The 19,054-nt window shown below is 37.1% G+C and overlaps 2 protein-coding genes across 3 annotated transcripts in view; both read right to left on the bottom strand.

Moving 5' to 3' along the window:
* fah (fumarylacetoacetate hydrolase (fumarylacetoacetase)) overlaps nucleotides 1-4,185 on the bottom strand; it is a 29,751-nt gene extending 25,566 nt beyond the window's left edge. The window contains exons 1-5 of the mRNA XM_083559283.1: nucleotides 3,845-4,185; nucleotides 3,654-3,764; nucleotides 3,421-3,542; nucleotides 2,625-2,674; nucleotides 359-449 (exon numbers count right to left, since the gene is read on the bottom strand). Of these exons, the coding sequence (XP_083415409.1) occupies nucleotides 359-449; nucleotides 2,625-2,674; nucleotides 3,421-3,542; nucleotides 3,654-3,764; nucleotides 3,845-4,009 (539 nt within the window). The 5' untranslated portion in view covers nucleotides 4,010-4,185. The remainder of the gene's footprint in view (nucleotides 1-358; nucleotides 450-2,624; nucleotides 2,675-3,420; nucleotides 3,543-3,653; nucleotides 3,765-3,844) is intronic.
* Nucleotides 4,186-4,454: 269 nt separating this feature from the next.
* Nucleotides 4,455-18,098, bottom strand: zfand6 (zinc finger, AN1-type domain 6). Of its 2 annotated transcripts, XM_083559470.1 has the most exons (6): nucleotides 17,662-17,877; nucleotides 15,707-16,027; nucleotides 12,552-12,709; nucleotides 10,937-11,071; nucleotides 9,799-9,903; nucleotides 4,455-5,826 (listed from the first exon to the last, which is right to left on the bottom strand). In XM_083559470.1, exons 3-6 carry the CDS (start codon nucleotides 12,700-12,702, stop codon nucleotides 5,678-5,680), a joined length of 540 nt encoding a protein of 179 aa, XP_083415596.1. In that variant the 5' UTR covers nucleotides 12,703-12,709; nucleotides 15,707-16,027; nucleotides 17,662-17,877; the 3' UTR covers nucleotides 4,455-5,677. The 2 variants fall into 2 exon arrangements, with proteins under 2 accessions (XP_083415596.1, XP_083415595.1); XM_083559469.1 differs by lacking the exon at nucleotides 15,707-16,027 and having other exon boundaries at nucleotides 17,662-18,098.
* Between the last annotated feature and the right edge of the window lie 956 nt (nucleotides 18,099-19,054).

Genomic DNA, 19,054 nt, shown 5'->3' with positions numbered 1-19,054 from the left:
AATATATTGTAGAAAGTACTTTTGATCATAAAAAAGCCACCAGACCACTGTCTGTTTACAGTATTAGTGATTTAGGAGTATACATCTACATACAGATTAAGTAAAAAGTCTGTGTATGGCCAAGATATAATGCTGCAGTTTAGATTCTTGAGAAAATGGTCATGTGGACGTAATGGAACTGAAATGAGAACTAATGAATACAGGTTGTACATCTCTTCGGGCTATTCTTTTGTCGATTAAGTATTTTTTTCCCCATTTGCTGTCTTGACTGGTTTTAAAGCTCAAATGCTATTAAATAAATAAAGCAGAGCAGAGCTTGCAGCTAATGTTTGCTGGTGATTACGTGTATGTTACACACCAGTTCGGCATCAGCGCATTCTCTTTGCCCCGGAACATGATTCCAACGTTTGTGGCATGGTCTCTGGATGAGTAGAAGTCAGTGTAATCGCCTGAGGAGTAAACAAATACAATTAACACTCCAACTTCAAACAAAACATGTCACACTGACTTGCTGCACACAGATAGATGAAGACAGACAGACATCATAAAATCAATAAGATACCAAATACTGAAAATGAGGGCTGTAGCAAAAGTACAGCGCACTCATGTGGTCAACAGATGGCTGTTACATCTAAGAGGAAGTTTAAAAATTCAGACCTAATAAACACTCCAGGCTTGTGCTTAAAATCTTACCGTTATACAACTGAAAACTATATATTATATCTTGAATACATTTAATATTGCACTAAAGATCCACCTCATTTTCATAATGTTGAGGGGAATTTTCTACAGTAGGAAAAAAAAAAAAAAGAAACTAGATCAGTTGTATAAATAAGGTAACTGTTAGTTCATCTGGATAAGATCGTCTGCCAAATGCCATAAATATATATATATATATATATATATATATATATATATATATATATATATATATATATATATATATATATACATACAGTGAGGAAAATAAGTATTTGAACACCCTGCTATTTTGCAAGTTCTCCCACTTAGAAATCATGGAGGGGCCTGAAATTGTCATCGTAGGTGCATATCCACTGTGAGAGACATAATTAAAAAAAAAAAATCCAGAAATCACAATATATGATTTTTAAACTATTTATTTGTATGATACAGCTGCAAATAAGTATTTGAACACCTGTCTATCAGCTAGAATTCTGACCCTCGAAGACCTGTTAGTCTGCCTTTAAAATGTCCACCTACACTACATTTATTATCCTAAATTAGATGCACCTGTTTGAGGTCGTTAGCTGCATAAAGACACCTGTCCACCCTATACAATCAGTGAGAATCCAACTACTAACATGGCCAAGACCAAAGAGCTGTCCAAAGACACTAGAGACAAAATTGTACACCTCCACAAGGCTGGAAAGGGCTACGGGAAAATTGCCAAGCAGCTTGGTGAAAAAAGGTCCACTGCTGGAGCAATCATTAGAAAATGGAAGAAGCTAAACATGACTGTCAATCTCCCTCGGACTGGGGCTCCATGCAAGATCTCACCTCGTGGGGTCTCAATGATACTAAAGAAGGTGAGAAATCAGCCCAGAACTACACGGGAGGAGCTGGTCAATGACCTGAAAAGAACTGGGACCACCGTTTCCAAGGTTACTGTTGGTAATACACTAAGACGTCATGGTTTGAAATCATGCATGGCACAGAAGGTTCCCTTGCTTAAACCAGCACATGTCCAGGCACGTCTTAAGTTTGCCAGTGACCATTTGGATGATTCAGAGGAGTCATGGGAGAAAGTCATGTGGTCAGATGAGACCAAAATATAACTTTTGGGTCATAATTCCACTAAACGTGTTTGGAGGAAGAAGAATGATGAGTACCATCACAAGAACACCATCCCTACTGTGAAGCATGGGGGTGGTAGCATCATGCTTTGGGGGTGTTTTTCTGCACATGGGACAGGGCGACTGCACTGTATTAAGGAGAGGATGACCAGGGCCATGTATTGAGCGATTTTGGGGAACCGCCTCCTTCCCTCAGTTAGAGCATTGTAGATGGGTCGAGGCTGGGTCTTCCAACATGACAATGACCCAAAGCACACAGCCAGGATAAGCAAGGAGTGGCTCTGTAAGAAGCATATCAAGGTTCTGGCGTGGCCTAGCCAGTCTCCAGACCTTAACCCAATAGAGAATATTTTTGGAAGGAGCTCAAACTCCCTGTTTCTCAGCGACAGGCCAGAAACCTGACTGATCTAGAGAAGATCTGTGTGGAGGAGTGGGCCAAAATCCCTATTGCAGTGTGTGCAAACCTGGTGAAAAACTACAGGAAACGTTTGACCTCTGTAATTGCAAACAAAGGCTACTGTACCAAATATTAACATTGACTTTCTCAGGTGTTCAAATACTTATTTGCAGCTGCACCATACAAATAAATATTTAAAAAAATCATATATTGTGATTTCTGGATTTTTTTTTTTAGATTATGTCTCTCACAGTGGACATGCACCTACGATGACAATTTCAGACTCCTCCATGATTTCTAAGTGGGAGAACTTGCAAAATAGCAGGGTGTTCAAATACTTATTTTCCTCACTGTATATAAAATACTGCCTGAGTTATGATAATATAAGATGCTTGTTTTTGCCTTGCACTCACCAATCGCAGCTGGGAGATGCATCACTGCAACGCTCTGATCAACAAAAGCTCTGGAGAGAGAAAAACAGTGAATTAAGGGAAGAATTCAGAAGGACATTTTATGTCGTATACATGTTACATTAACGTGTAATATTAACACAAATAGCTCACTTAAGTGGCATTTAATGTTTTTGGTTAAGAGTTTCTAATTAATTTATTAAAGCAAAAAAAGTTTTTTTTAATGAAAAGCCATTTTTTAAATTGCATTATTGATTATTTGCATTTATTGTAATGTTTTGATGCACACTTGTGGCCAAAAATAACTTAAGCATAATCATTATGTCTGAACTCAAGAATGGGAACAAATGAAAGACAGACAGACAGACAGACAGACAGACAGACAGATAGATAGATAGACAGACAGGCACACAGATAGACAGACAGACATACAGACAGAGACATGGAGAGAGACAGTTTGATAGATTTATAGAGAGATAGACAGACAGATAGGCAGACATATATAAGCAGACACAGACAGATTGACAGACACAGACATATAAATAGATAGACAGACGAACAGGCACACAGATAGACAGACAGACAGAGACATGGAGAGAGACAGTTTGATAGACAAATAGAGAGATAAACAGACAGATAGGCAGACACATATATAAACAGACACAGACAGATAGACTGACAGATAGACAGACAGGCAGACCCATAGACAGACAGACAGACAGAAAGATAGACATAATAGAAATTATTATTATTATTATTATTAAGATGTTAATGTGTGTGTGTGTGTGTGTGTATTTACCTGCCCCTAAGCTCGTGATTGTCTCTCAGCCTCGGCTCGTCCGCGCGCAGCAGCGTCTGAAGGACCGCGCGCGCCTCTCTCCATGCACTCGAACCCAGAGCCATGAACGCGTTCAGAGTGGGCTACAAGACACGCGCGCACGCGCACACACACACACAGAGACACGTAAACATCTTAAATACACTCTTATACGGAACACACATGCGCGATTAAACCTGTGTAGTAAATCCGACCTGATCGAACACGTGCCGGTGCTGAGAGAGTTCCGGTCCGGTGAAGAGGTGTTTGATGGCGCACAGGTCCAAGATCTGATCTCCGATGGCCACTCCGATCCTCCTCCGAACCTCAACATCCAACATCCAATTTCATTTAATCACATCACAGAGTTTCATTGTACATAAAAACACATGCATTCCTTACTTACATTGTCTTTAGTGGAGAAAACTCCATAGGGGAGGTTGTGGAGAGAAAAGTCCGAGTTTTCTGTAACTTTTATAAAGGACATTTTGGATGTGCAGATCAACTCACGAGCACTTCTGAGAGTGAGCAGCAGTGTTAATAAAGCTTTCCAGATGTTGCCAGCAGCCATATGAAGTTACCACCTACTTATACAAAGTTGCCAGGTTGGACTACAAATTTCCAGACTGGCCACCGCTGAAACCCTTTACACAATATAAACCAAACCATAAAATATTCCCTAAATAATTATATATAAAATCACACCAGCCAGAGATCATTCACCAATCTGTAGTTATAAAATGAAAGTGGACATGTATTAGATTTAAAGATCTGGCAACCCACATAACAATAAATGTCCCGAACCAATCAGAGACTCTCTCGGGCATCCTCCCTACTCCAACTCTGCTCATTGACTGGCTGAAACCAAATGCCTTCTGATTGTCCTCACAAGGGCACACTATAGAGTAAGAACTAAAGGCATCTGCACAAGGGGTAGTGCACCATATATGTACACTAGAGAGCCATTTGGGATTCAGCCTTTAATTTAACCCAGATTGCAAATGACTCAGCACAAATGAGCAAAAAGTTTTTTGTTTTATTCAGATCAAAACTGAAGAAAATAAAAACACACACACACACACACACCATCATAATCATCAGTGATCACATTACACTTATTCTGAATAATAATAAATGAGTTATAGCCTTAGAAGGAATAAATCAGTCACTCATAAACTAAATGTGAATTAATTCATCACTGGCTTCATAATAAACTTAAAAATCACACACAATGAGCTGCTATGTTCTCGTCATATATACGTCAGACTGTACCTAATCTGCTACCACACACAGTTCGTGTATGCAGCCCACCTCTTCTTCGTCCTTCAGTGATAACTGACCACCACATGATCGCTAGCGATCTGTTATAAGTGTATCAGGTGCAGATGTGTCATTTAGAACTCCTGCTTGGACCGACAATCATCTAACATTGATGAAAACTGTAAGGACAAAAATCACGGTTTCAAGACGGACCGATGTGTTAGTGTAAACAGTTCCTTAAAAACCCTAACGACGAAGCTGATCTTATACGGTCACACCAGTACAACTTGAGACTGATCCACCAACCCACATAAGTCTCTGATCAGTTATGGTCCTGATGCAATTTCCCATCAAAAAAATAATAATTGTGCGCAACAGATGTGCTATAGTCTCAGTATATCTGCGAAGGCAACTCAGGATACGTGTACACATGCTTACACACTCATGCCGCTTTCTATATTATCAATTATACACTCTTAAATCTTTTAACAACATTTTGAGGGCAAAGCCAGCCGATAAAAAGTTTCCTTGCATGCTTTAAGCCATTAATGCAAACCTAAATGCGTTGCTCTCGTTTAAACTCTTCAGGTAAAGAAAAATATTCTTTGCTAGTTTAACATGCGCATGATATTTAGTTTATAGACTTGAGAAAAGACCTGCCCGCTCAAGTAGTTTTACCTTAGCCCTGTTAGTCATTGAAATTAAAATAATAATAATAATAATACAATTGTATAAATCTAGATTTTCTGTAACATATTCACACACACACACAAAAATAAAGATAGAAATAAATTCAAAGGGAAAACATATACTTGCTAAAAGAATAAAGTTTACTTTTGTCTGGTGTGTATTATTCATGATTCAAGGGTCTGTGCTGGTATTGTTCAGAGGTCCACTGTGCAATGTTGGATAGAGAGGGAAAAAAATGGGGGAAATGGTGGCAAGGGAGAAGGACTAGGGGTCGTCCATGAGCCCCGGCTCAGATCTTTGCCACTTTTTCGCCGACGATGACGGGGTTTTCTTTTCTGATTTTCTCAGCAGCGTCGGCTTTATAGTTGAAGTTGCAGTTATGGACGTCTGTGTATCGGTGAACGCCACAAAACACGTTTCCACAGCGACAGTCGAAACCTGCAATATACAGAGGCACAGGAATGAGCAGATACTTTGATTAAGAGACTTGTAAGTCTCCCAAACGGACAATATATGCGATCGTGGGATTTACAATTCAATGCCAAATTCAAATGTTTTTGAAGGAGAAATCTGTAACTTTTATACCATTAATTATGAGTAAGCACACACCGGCATGGCTGTAATTTGGCCAGATGTGCAAATCTATAGGAGCTCATACTCTATATAACAGCAGGATTGTGAGTGTGGCATTGTTTTATAAAACATAAAAATTAATGTAACCAACATTTCAGTCACAATATGGCCAAATACTTTGCTTATTACATTAATCCTCTATCCTCTAAAGTAAAAGACTCTCCTAACCTGGTATAATGATTTGTACATTCCTGTTAAAGGTGTGTCTGATCAAATCGGCATCTCTTCCTCCTCTTCATTATAAGATGAGGAACGGTTATATTTTCATATTAAGATGGAATTTATATTCACAAGATTTGTGTCATGATGATGTAGCTAACATGATTGAACTCATGGATTCAGTGGGACCCTTACTAGAAGTAGCAAACACACAAACAAAATGATATAAAGAGTCCCAATGTGGTTATACTAATTATAAACACTTTTGGTATGCAGATTGTATAATCAAACTAGCATACAGAAAAATTATAAAATATTGTATCATTCTCTTTTATAAAATGGTCTGGCTGAGGCCTTGATTCTGACTGGCTAGAAGACATGCATTCAAAATCACTGAATATACATGTTGTTTCATCGCTATTAGCAAAATACAACCCCAATTCCGAAAAAAACGTTGGGACACTGTGCAAAATGTAAATAAAAACAGAATGTAATTTCTATATTATATATATATATATATATATATATATATATATATATATATATATATATATATATATATATAAATTACATTGGTCCTTTGGCCCTGGCCATACACAGTGGTAAACGTTATTTCAAAGAAATAGTTATTTGTGTATGTCAGATGTTAATATGGTATATTAAAGTATAATTACAAGCATTTCACAAGGTTTAAAGGCTGTTACTGACAACTACATTCAGTTTATGCAAAAAGTCGATATTTGCAGTGTTTATCAAGACCTCTGCAGTTCACCCTGGCATCAACTTAACGCAGCTAATTCTTGCAAAATCAATTCTTAAGAGTTAAAATTTGTGGGTTTTTGTTTGTCCACCCGCCTCTTGAGGATTGACAAGTTCTTAATTGGATTAAGGTCTGGGGAGTTTCCTGACCATGGACACAAAATGTCTATGTTTTGTCCACAAACCACCTTATGGCAAGGTGCCTTTCATCATGCCAAAAAAGGCATTATTTTTTTACCCAACTGTTCTTGGATGGTTGGGATAAGTTGCTCTCTGAGGATGTTTTTGTACCATTCTTTATTCATGGCTTTGTTCTCAGGCAAAATTTTAAGTGCCCACTTCATTGGCTGAAAAGCATCCCCACACATGAATGGTCTCAGGATACTTTACTGTTGACATGACACAGGACTGAGGGTAGCGCTCACCTTCTCTATTCTGGACAAGCTTTATTCAAGATGCACCAAACAATCGGAGAGGGGATTCATCAGATAAAATGACTTTTCCCGCTGTCCTCAGTGGTCCAATCCCTGTACCTTTTGCATATTATCAGTCTGTCCCTGATGTTTTTCCTGGAGAGAATTGGCTTCTTTGCTGGCCTTATTAACACCACACCATCCTTCAAAATTCTTCAGATCACTGTGCGTGCAGATGCACTCGCACCTGCCTGCTGCCATTCCTAAGCTGCACTGGTGGTGCTGGTTTGATCCCACAGTTGAATCAACTTTAGGAGGCAGTCCTGGCACTTTCTGGACTTTCTTGGGTGCCCTTCTTCACAACATTGAATAATCAAAAGAGATTTCTCCTGATTCCTTAAAACTTTTGAAGATATTTTGTACTGTAAATGATGAGCTATTCAACTGATTTTTATGTTTTTAATTTTATGTTGAGGAACATTATTCTGAAATAGTTTTTTGTAGACACAGTCTTTCATAGACTGGGGAAGTTCTTGCTATCCTTGATTCTGAGAGGTACTGCATCTAGAATACACTATTTATACCCAATCATCTTACTGACCTGTTTTCAATTAACCAAAATATTTTTTTAACTGTTTCATTTTAATAGCACTTACCCTATCCAGATTTTTGTTGCCTTGTCATAACTTTTTTGAGCTGTGTTGTAGCTATCAATTTAAAAATTACCTTCTTTTTTCCCTTTAAATGGTAATTTTCCTCAGTTTATAAAATACTGGTTTATGAGATTTGCAAATCATTGCATTCTGTCTTTAAATTACATTTTACTCAGTGTCCCAAGTACATGTGTGTGTGTGTGTGTGTATGTATACATGTGTGTGTGTGTATATATACATGTGTGTGTGTGTATATATACACGTGTGTGTGTGTGTGTGTGTGTGTGTGTGTGTGTGTGTGTGTGTGTGTGTGTGTGTGTCATATATATATATGGGGTATATTTCCAAAATTCAAAGTTTGGTAGGGACCTCGGTTTTTGGGTGGCAGTTCGGTTCAAATCGGTATGGTTCGGGGGGGAAGAAATGCAAAACATAATATTGCTTGTCATTTTTTATTAACGCAGTTTATCATTATTAACATTTGTAATGATCAACATTTGAACAGTTTACATTTTTAAAACAATAAAAAAAAAAGTTATTGCTTGGTTAAATAATATATAAAGGAAAATAAATAAATAAATAAATAAATAAATAAAATATTTATTTATAATATATTTATAAATATATTTTATTTAAAAAAAATTGAATAAATCTAATTACTTCAATACACTTTATTATATTGATTAATTCGAGTAATCAATTAAATTGGCACAAATTTAATGTATTAAATTAAATTAAATAAATGGAACATTTGAATTAAATTGTTTACATTTGTTAGACCACATTTTGGTAATAGAGATGTGTATGCAAGTGTGCGTTTTACTTTTAATATTTAATTTTCTAAAGATATGATCTGCCTAAGTGTTCTATTTATTTTAACATACTTTAAAAAATGTCTTCATTCCCTCCATTACTCATTTATTCCCTCCCTCGATATGCAGAATTGTCAGGATAGCGTTTTCATGCTAACTAAAGTTTTATTTTTCATACTCCTGGCATTGTTGTGTATTTGATGATAATAATAATAAAAAAAATGCACTTAAGGTGCGAGGCGGAGACAAACCAAATCACGGTCCGCCACTTAATACATTCCTGAAGGGAACTCAAATTTTGACTATGTTCCGTATGTAAAAAAGAATGCATTCACACGTGTATGTATATATAATGATATACTGTATATGCAGTACCTCCCAAAAGTGAGTACACCACTCACATTTCAGCAACCATTTTATTATATGTTCTTAAGGGACAATGATGCTATTTAGACAATAATAGCTGTATGTTGAGTTGTCTTTAGAGGACAGTAAATCTATACTGTTATATAAGCTGCACATTGACTTCTCAAAAATATCTCCAAGTTTTATTTCTATAGTATTGCCCCTTCAGAAGATTTACTAAAATAGTTGCTTAAATGTACATACACACGCTCTTTAATAACTATGGTATAATTAATTGAAACAAATTAAAGCAATTTTTTTCTCTGTGTACGATTTTAGAGCAGGCAGAATTTTAGATTTGGTGACCCGTACAGAAAACTAACAAAAACTAATGGTTATATCCTGTTTTATTCTGTCAAATGTGTTAATGCTGGCAAACCTTCATGGTATTTTTAAAATAACCCACGTGTATGTGTGCAGTGCACTATATTAATTTAATATATAAATGTTATATTTATCTTTTATAAATGTTTCAAAGAGAAAACTAAGAGATGGATACAACATAAGTTCCAAATATTGATTTAGAAACAAAAGAGGCACTTTGCCAATTTCAGCAAATTGCTACATGTCTCTTACCAGTCAGGCCCACTTTCTTGCGACAAGTGAAACAGCGGTTCCTTTTGGGTTTTAACTTGTCTGGCTCAGGGGTGGCTGGCTCTATAGATAAGTCTGATCCTGAGGCTGAGGACAAGATAAGAAAAAGTCAGAGGTGAGACATATTATCCATGCACAATGTTTCTTCACGGTTAATGAATAGTGCAACTGATACAACAAAACAATATATAAAAAAAAAAGATATTAAATGTCAGTTTTTGCTAAGAAATTATAAAGCAGTTCACTTATTATACTATCTTACCAAATGAGAAATAACAGAGACTTTAATATTGAGCAACATAATTCGAGATTATAATTTTAAATCCACTATTGTGCAGCCCTGGAATATCTGAACAGTCATAATAAATATTGATGAGAAAGCAAGTTGACCCTCTACATGAGAGTCTGAGAAACTTAATAGCTTCAATAATTAGGTGAAATCTATTCAGAGTTAACATCTATTCTTCAAAACTGTAATCCTATTTCAGGGAGGGTGTGAGTCATGGTAACGTGAGACAGAGTTTAAATAGGTTCATTTCTAATTCTGATTTGTACGTGGAAAAACCTAATGGAACGTGGAACGTCCTAATGTGCAGTTGATAATGATTTTACCACAGAAACTCTAGATAACAGTACAAAACCTATTTAAAAACTGGCAATAAGACTCTTCTTTCGCTGGAACTGACAAACATTGCCATGTAGATTTCAGCAATACAAATGATGGCAAAATTCATTCAGTCAAAATCACCCCGTATCTTTTGCATGATATCATATACTGTTTTGAATGGGTGCAGGCTTGCCTTGAATAGGACCAACGATTCTGGAAAATTGTATCAGAGAGATAAAACAGGGATTCTGAGGCTTGCCAATGGACTTTGTGCATGTGTTGTAGTGTCCTCAACTCAAACAAAGGCAAACAAACAGAAGAACAGATTGAGTGTGAGAAAGGTTACAGGAAACAGCTCGGCATTTTAATGGAGGCCGGCTGAATCATTCTCACTCTCTCTTTCTCGCAACAACCCGTGTGTGTAAGTGTGCGCCAGCCTCTTGTAAACATGGAAACGTTTTTGGGAACAGGTTCTCGTTTCGAAAAAAAGTGAAGAGAGAAAGGGGATTGTACCGGTTTCATCTTGTGTTTTCGGATCTGCCTGGACTGGAGCTCCTGAAGCTTCATCCTTTTGTGTGATTTCTTCCGGAGTACCTGTAGAGGACGACTCTGACAGAGAATGGTCTAAACTGCTAAGGCTGGATGACACTAAAAACGAAAAAAAAAAAAATAAATTAGACATTCAATGTTAACACATTTGGAGATAGCACGTAGCAGGTCAGCTGTGAGACCTAACGCTGGACGATACCAACCATAGAAAACAAGCCTTATTGTTTGGTACCCAGTTCATTTTATATGCTGTTAAGAAATGGTTTCAAGTGCATTGTTTGTACTTTGGTGGAATCAAGTTAAAATATACTCTTGTGGGGAAGAGAAAGTAGAGGGACTAAATAACAATTGTGTGTTTCTCACTAACCTCTATAAACAATCAGTTTATAACCTTAGGTAGCAACAAGAGCAAAATATTTTTAAAGAACACAGCCGATTTTAATATTTCTTTTCCCAAAAGTTAACCAACATTAAGAAAACAAATATGGGGGGAAAAATAAGTAAACTTTTCTACAACCATAATTTAGTGAGAATTTAGTTGCTAGGTGTTATTAATTGGTTAAAGATTAAAGATTGGTTAATTGCCAAGAAGTCTGACTTCGTCTATAAAAGTAGAACTTTTAGTGGTTTGGAGTTCTGGAGTGCTCAGGTGTGTGTCTACATCATGCTGCGAAGAAAGAACAGTCATGACCTTAGAGAAGCAACTGTTGCTGCTTATCAATCTGGGAAGGGTTATAAGCCATCTCCAAAAAAACTGAACTCAACATTTTACTAAGTGAATGATTATTTACAAATAGAAAGGTTTAAAGACAGTTTCTAATCTTGATCGCAGATATAAAGAAAAACTCATATCCTACATTATTGTGCAAACAGGCCTACTGCAAGTATATGAAGTGCTTTTGTTCATGGCAGTACAACCTCAAAAAACTGCATATGGCTTTCAAGGAAGGCTGGATAAGAGCCCCTTCTATCAAAAAAACAAAACAAATATGGCAGTCTGACCAAATTGTCCTGAAACAATATCCTTTGGACGGATGAGACAAAACCAAATATGATGTTTCACCACAAACATCCCATACCAAATGTCAAGAGTTTGAGCGTGCTTTGCAGTCAAATGGCCTGGAAAAAACTGCAGTCACTGAAGCAATAATTGATTCATTCTTAAAGAGAAATACTAAATCATCTGCTAGACCAAAATTTCAACAGGTGATGCCAAGAAATAAAAAAATAAATAAAATATGGCCAAGTCAAAGGGCAACCCCGTTGAGATGCTGTGATGGGATCTCAAGAGACGTTTGCAAAAATGATAATCAATGAACTAAAGCAATGTTATCGCTAAGTGGGTTGAAATTTCTCTAGTATGATGCGAGAGATTGCTAAACTCTTAAAGAAAACGTCTACTTCAAGTTAATGAGGTTCTACTAAATTCTAAGGTGTTCGTGTTTCTTTAGATGTAAGATTCTGATTATCGGTTTACTAACAAAATTTTTTTATACATAGCGAAATCATGTTGTAGCATATTGAAGGTATGTTGTGTTTTTTTGTGTTGTCACCTGAGGTTACACCACATGGGTCTCACCTGTCTCTGTGACCCTGCCGTTGGTATTTTGCCTCTGCAAGAAGTCTTTGTAGCAGATGGAGCACATGCCATTGGTACGTGGGTTTCCATAGAAACCACAGCCAGTGGAGCACAACAGGGGCCCCTGGGTTTGATTTGTCTCCTGAGCCATGTCTCTCCTGAAAGACAAAAGCAGACAGAACATCAGTCTAATTGGTTTCACAAAGTTGTGAAATAGGCAGTGAAAAATCTGTGAATTAATTGTAAATTGTAAATCAGAAATGGAAACCAAATGGAACAACTAATGAAGTCTGTAACTTCAGACACTAATAAATTGAATTTATTTAATAATAACAATGCGGGCGCTAAAGCTCAAGTTAGAAATATTTTATCATGTTTAGTTACTATTTACTATCAGAATCTGAATCAGAATTTATTTATTATTTTTTTCAGGTTTATTGGCCAAGTGTGTTGACACACACAAGGAATTTGATTCCCGCTGTTAGTTACGTACTCTCAAAGTACAGACATAAATAAAAACTATACATTCAGCTTAGACTAAACAAGACAAAACAGACAAGACAATACAGACAATGTGAGACAATATAGACAGTATGAGTATTGAATAGGGATACAGAGTATATGACAGATCAGTGATGTACATAAAGTGTGAGTGCATGGTAGTGCAAATGACAGTATTGTGCGTCAGGTACGATAAAGAGTTTACTATAGAACTGTACAATATATAGCAGCCATAATGTGTGTAACATATACGGAGAATGTGATGACTGGGTTCTGTGCAGTACTTATAAATATGAAGCAGGGGATATAATTACAGTCAGTTGTTAATGAGGCTGATTGCTTGGGGAAAGAATATATTACTATAGATCCCAACTGTACAGGGTTTATTTACAAAAAAGGTCACAGGCAATTCTAAAAGAGCTGGAGAGAGCCATAGGTGCGCCTGTTTACAACCATAACCCAACATTCAACAGACCTGGGGTTTTGGAAAAGTTATGCGACAGTTACGTCCAGCTGTGATTTGGCCATAAACACACCATTCATGTTCATGTGAAATTTCTTATTTTGCAAGACATCTGAAAGCCCATTAGAATTTTCCTCAAAAGGAGGCTTGCGATTTCCATGTGACATGAAAATAGTTCTGAGTCATAATAGAAAGCCTTTTACTTTCTTCACATATCCCAGTTTGTTTGGAAGTTGGGGTAAGGGCCAAGGTCAGCCGTGATACCGAGAAGGTTGATGGCCCCAACAGGGGGCAGCTTGGCAGTGCTTGGGCCCCGACCTTCCGATCAGTACCCAGAGCTACCAATGAGCTACCACTTTTTGGTATTTCACAGAAACCCAACACCACATCTGTTAGAACACCATTCCATCAGTAAAATATGGTGGTCGTAAAATCATTAAGAGTTGCCCTTGGGCTTTTAACTGCCTCGCAATGTGTTAGATCAAAAGCTTACCTTGGGATCATTAGCTGCATGCCAGTTGTACTATACACTGGATGGGACGTCAAATACAAAGCGAACATGCAAGGAAACTCGATACAGACACCAACAAGAACTTAACATTACACCAGGGACCCTTGAGCTTTGAGGGGAAAGCAGCATTACCTTGCGGCCAGATTTAAACAAAACACAAGAAAACAAATGTGCTATTCAGACTTGAATAATACTGTTCCCATGAAAAGTAAGAACATCCCAGCTCCCTGCCAAAATGTTTGATAAATAATGTCAAAATAAAATCAATGCAAAGAACAAAAAGTCGTTTATTTTTATGCCTGGAATTTAGAAATAGCAATTATTTGTATGACAATTAGTCATCAGGCAAACATTCACCATCAGGACAAGTCTATAACCAATACTTCGAGCCATATTTGATTATCGTCCCAGTTATATAGATTCTAAAGGCAGATTTTAAGGAGAAATTTGGAACACCACATGGTTCTTCGAGATAATAAAAGCCCAACAACTATATCAGTACAATATCAACACAAGGAAAACCTATGGCTAAAAACTTTTGTTAATTGTTAAATTTGTAATAGAGAAAATCTGCCGGGCTGCTTAGAGGTCTACTTTCTCTTAGTCTTCTTCAGGGTGTTCAGGGAATCAAAGCTACACTGCAAAGAGCAAAACAGTTTCACCACTGGAAACAGCAAGCAAATTATTATTTCCATGCTGTAAGCATGATTACGCAGAACTCTTTACAAGAACCTTCTTGTGATTGCTGGATTGGTTTCAACAGTAGGATTAAATCTCTTAAGATTCAAATCTGCAGATTTAGCCAATAATTTAGAAGTGTGATTCTTGTAACTCTGGCTTCTCTGTGGACACTTCAACACCAAAGCACAGAGGCATGTGTTTAGCTGCCATAGTCACACTCAATGTGCTAATGTACCCTAGACTACAAACACGATAGACAAATTATGGCTAAAGCGTGAAGGCACGTGTACTACAGACTCGCTCTGGTTAAATGGTGATATATTAACACGACAGCAAACTCGAATCAGAACTGGACTACTGGTAGAAACGGGTTAACACATTAGCAAAACAACTTCTCCTCTCAGGTACTTATTGTTTGGAACAGATGGATTAGCAGTAGAACATGTCTAACGAAGGAGCTAGAAATTGTATAATCATTTGGGTTTATTTAATATGAGCTGAAAAATGAGAGAGCATATAAAAAGTCATTTACAAACATGGCTACATATCTGAGGGTGTTAAAGACAGCTTAAAGCTCATCCATATAACTTGTATGTGAGCCTTGTAAGCGAGTCTCATGCAGTTTGGTCAAAGTTAAAACCAATTTACAGCCTTAACACAATCCACACTGATATATTTATTTAGATATATATTTAAGCCTTTGACATACCTAGCAAGCATCAAAGCCCTTCAAGCACTAGTCTGGCCCTATGGATCATATACTATATAAGTCATTTACAAGTTCTCACATGGGCAGTCCTGTGACTGGCTTGGGAAAGAGACACGTCTTGGCACACACACACACAGTAGAGTGTTTAACACGGATTACAGACCAAAACAACAAGCTCCTGGACCACAGGCTAAGTAATGGATATCCATGTGCAGCAGACAAACTGAGTGCTTACACGCTACAGTGCTGAGAAAACAAGACAAATGCTTAGGAAAACTACTGGTGCTTACTAGATTGCTGTTTTGGATAGCTTGATGGATGAATGGGCAGATGGTTGGGTAGTCAGATAGATAGAGTGCTAGATGGGTGGATAACTGGTCCAGGTGGTGGTCAGATGCTGAGATGATTCGATGGATAGACAGAAGCTCAGTTGGATGGATTGTCAAATAGATGGCCAGCAAGAGGAGAGATAATGGGAGAAATGGATAGACAGCCTAATAGGTAGAACATGTGGTTTGATGTGCAAGTAAATATGATCTAGATAGAGGGATTGACAGATGGCTGAACAGATATGATGAATAGATGGATGGATGGATGGACGTTCAGACGGTCTATTAGATGGACAGATGGATAATTAGAACATAATACCACCATGTAAATTCTCTTCAGATAGCTATATTATGACAGAATTTATACTCATACCTCTGTTAATAGTTAATAGTCTAATCTTTAAAGATCCGATAGTATTGTCCAATCCCAATTTTGTGCTCCCCTGCCCTTTACCTCTTATACTCAACTGACTAGAAACATGTGCTGGGTGTATTAATGCAGAACAACGTATAGGCAGAGCAGGTCTGGACTGTTCTGTCTACAAATGTCCAACAGGTGAAATAACAGCCTGTACAATGTGAACCGTGACTGACTGACAGCAGCTATAATACACTAAAGTTTTAGGGCAATGAATTGTATCATTTTCAACACAAACTATTTTGAAATGAATCACACAAGATATATTGCAGTTTCAGTGCAATTATATAATAACCTGCACCAAGTAAGTAATTTCAGTCCCTGGCCTAGTGTATATTATCCCTATATTGTACCGATGAAAGCATGATGGGAATACCAACAATGGTGACACTATAATGAATGAACATTCGTGTCACTCAGATGAGAGATTAAGGCTGGTTCCCCTTAAGTTTTCATCAGTTTCAGAGAGTTTTTGCTTGCCGCAGGCTCACTCGTTAGGGAACTTAAACATATAAGGAGAGAAATTATAAGCACTAAACTGATGCACTTTTTCCATACAACTTTATAATCACTTTATCTCTGTAACCTGCTTTAAGACAACCTCCATTGATAAAAGCCCTAATAGTGAATACTAAACATATAACGTTGGACCTTTCATTTGCCAAATCAACTAGCCATAAAAATGGATGGCTTTGGAGCCCATACCCAGCGTTGTCCACAGCAGACTAGGAGCAGAGGTGATTAAAATTAAATCTCTGGGTTACTGAATAGAAGTTCGAGGATTCAAGCCCCAGCACCACCATGGTGCCATTGTTGGGCCCTTCAGCAAGGCTCTCAATCCTTCTTCCTCCCGGCGTGTCGTTATCATAACCATTCCTCAACTTCCTAAGAAAAGTGGGATCAGTTTCTGTTCCCAAACCTATAATCAAGATTAATTCTAATTTATTCCTTACGATCATCAGCTCCTCGAATGTAAGTATCTAAAACTGGTATAACAATAAACAGGAAGTGCAAATGAAAGTCTCATTATTGTGTTATTATGTTTGAAATCCTAATTCAATGATCCAAATCTGGACATAATCCAAGTTTACATCCGAAAAGTGTAAGAGTTATGAAAGCACAATTTGTTTCTCCTCGATGATCCAACCAGGTGGTCGTTTTCAATGTGCTTTAAAAATGTTTCCCTTTTCACAACCCTATCCGGATTAGTAAGAAAAGCCGAAACAGGTTTGAGGAAAAGACAACAACACAAAAAGTAAATATTCAAGCAACAAGCTCGATGTGAGCTGACGAGTTGTTTTCCTGTTCACTAACAGCACATAGATCAGGGCTGGTTGCTGTTTATCTTCAAATGATCGAGACTTAAAGGACTTTAAACCGAGTCTGAAAGCTTAATCTCGTGTTGTCTCTCCAAGAGACCAGAAGATAACTTGGTTAGTTAGCGTCGATGGCTAGTTGGCTGTTAACTCTGAAAGAAAAGAAAGAAAAAGAAACTTACCCTTCCCTGATTTTACAGCTATGGTCGCCGAAATGGCAGCACTTATAACTTTCACTCTTCAGCGTCAACAGGCAGGTAATAATAATAATAATAATAATAATCTGGCGACAGAAAAAAAAAAAGTTAAATAAACGCAGTCGGAGCCGAAGCTCGTCCTTCAGCCATCAACCCCCCACACCCTGGAGCTGCCTGTTTGTTATTTTCGTCACTCTCCATCCCCCAACGTGACGTCACTCCTTCCCTCGCTGTCATCTGTCCGGTGATGTAATACAATCAGAGCTTTATCAATGAACTTTTTTATTTTTTATTTCAATGAATCGAATTTGCATAATTAATATATCGTTTCTGCTACACGGTTTAACACAAATAACGACGTTTTACAAACCTGTATTGCTATTAAAATTCTTGTCATGTATTCCTTTATTTATCAACCATCTTTTTTTCTTTGTAAAATAATATACAGTAATATTATTCTCAAACAGCGAAATTATTATTTTTTTCACAATAAAAGTGTTAAGTAGCACAACTACCTAATTACTGAGTGTATAAACCCCGCCCACTTCTATACTCAAAATGCTATGACGTGTCCTCGTGTTTCCTGGCGGCGCTGTTGTAAATAAACGATAATAGATATAACTTCCGCCGGAAGTGGTAGCAGCGTTGACTGATTTGCACCAACGGTAATAAGTTTTGTTTATGTGCGGTTTGTTTAGCTTAATTTGTGCTAGAGTGCAGGACATGCATTCATTTCCTTACCTGACTGCATTCTCTCCCTTTTTAGAATATAAATATTTTTGGAGTGGGGGGCTGATCAAACCACGCCCACTCGTTCCTAATTGGCGGTAGCAGGGAACGCCCACTCCCGAAAATACAGCGTTCCTTCATTTATTTATTTATTTATTTATTTTTAAATGCCAAAAGAAAAAGAGGTATTACATACTCATGTCAAATGTCCACTTACTTCCAGGAAAAAAATACATTAAAAACAAGTTACATCATTTTTTTTTTTTTTTTACACAAATGTAAGTTTTTTTTGTTTCTTCCAAGAGATTTACATACAATTTGAAGTCATTAATAAAATGGAACAGTTTAGCATTCAAATTTTCATGTTGTGTATAAAACAGCACATTCAAATATAAATATTTCTATCCCACACTTCATTTTTCTATTATACAGCGTTCCTTCAATATCTTATAAGACCACTGTTATTAACAAATTCCGTTTTGAGCTACCTACAAACATATAAAAGAAAAAAATATAAAATAAAGGTAAGTTGCAAATAATATAACTAAACCAGATTTACAATGAAGTAGATAAATATGTTTTATGTGCCTGGAAGCTCTGTGTAACTTTCCTTTTAGAAAGAGAAATTGTATTATTATGTACACACACA

The sequence above is a fragment of the Silurus aristotelis genome (assembly GCF_946808225.1).
Source record: "Silurus aristotelis genome assembly, chromosome: 13".
Lineage (NCBI taxonomy): Eukaryota > Metazoa > Chordata > Actinopteri > Siluriformes > Siluridae > Silurus > Silurus aristotelis.
Note: the sequence above shows the minus strand (reverse complement) of the source record. Positions and strands in the feature narration are given on the sequence as shown.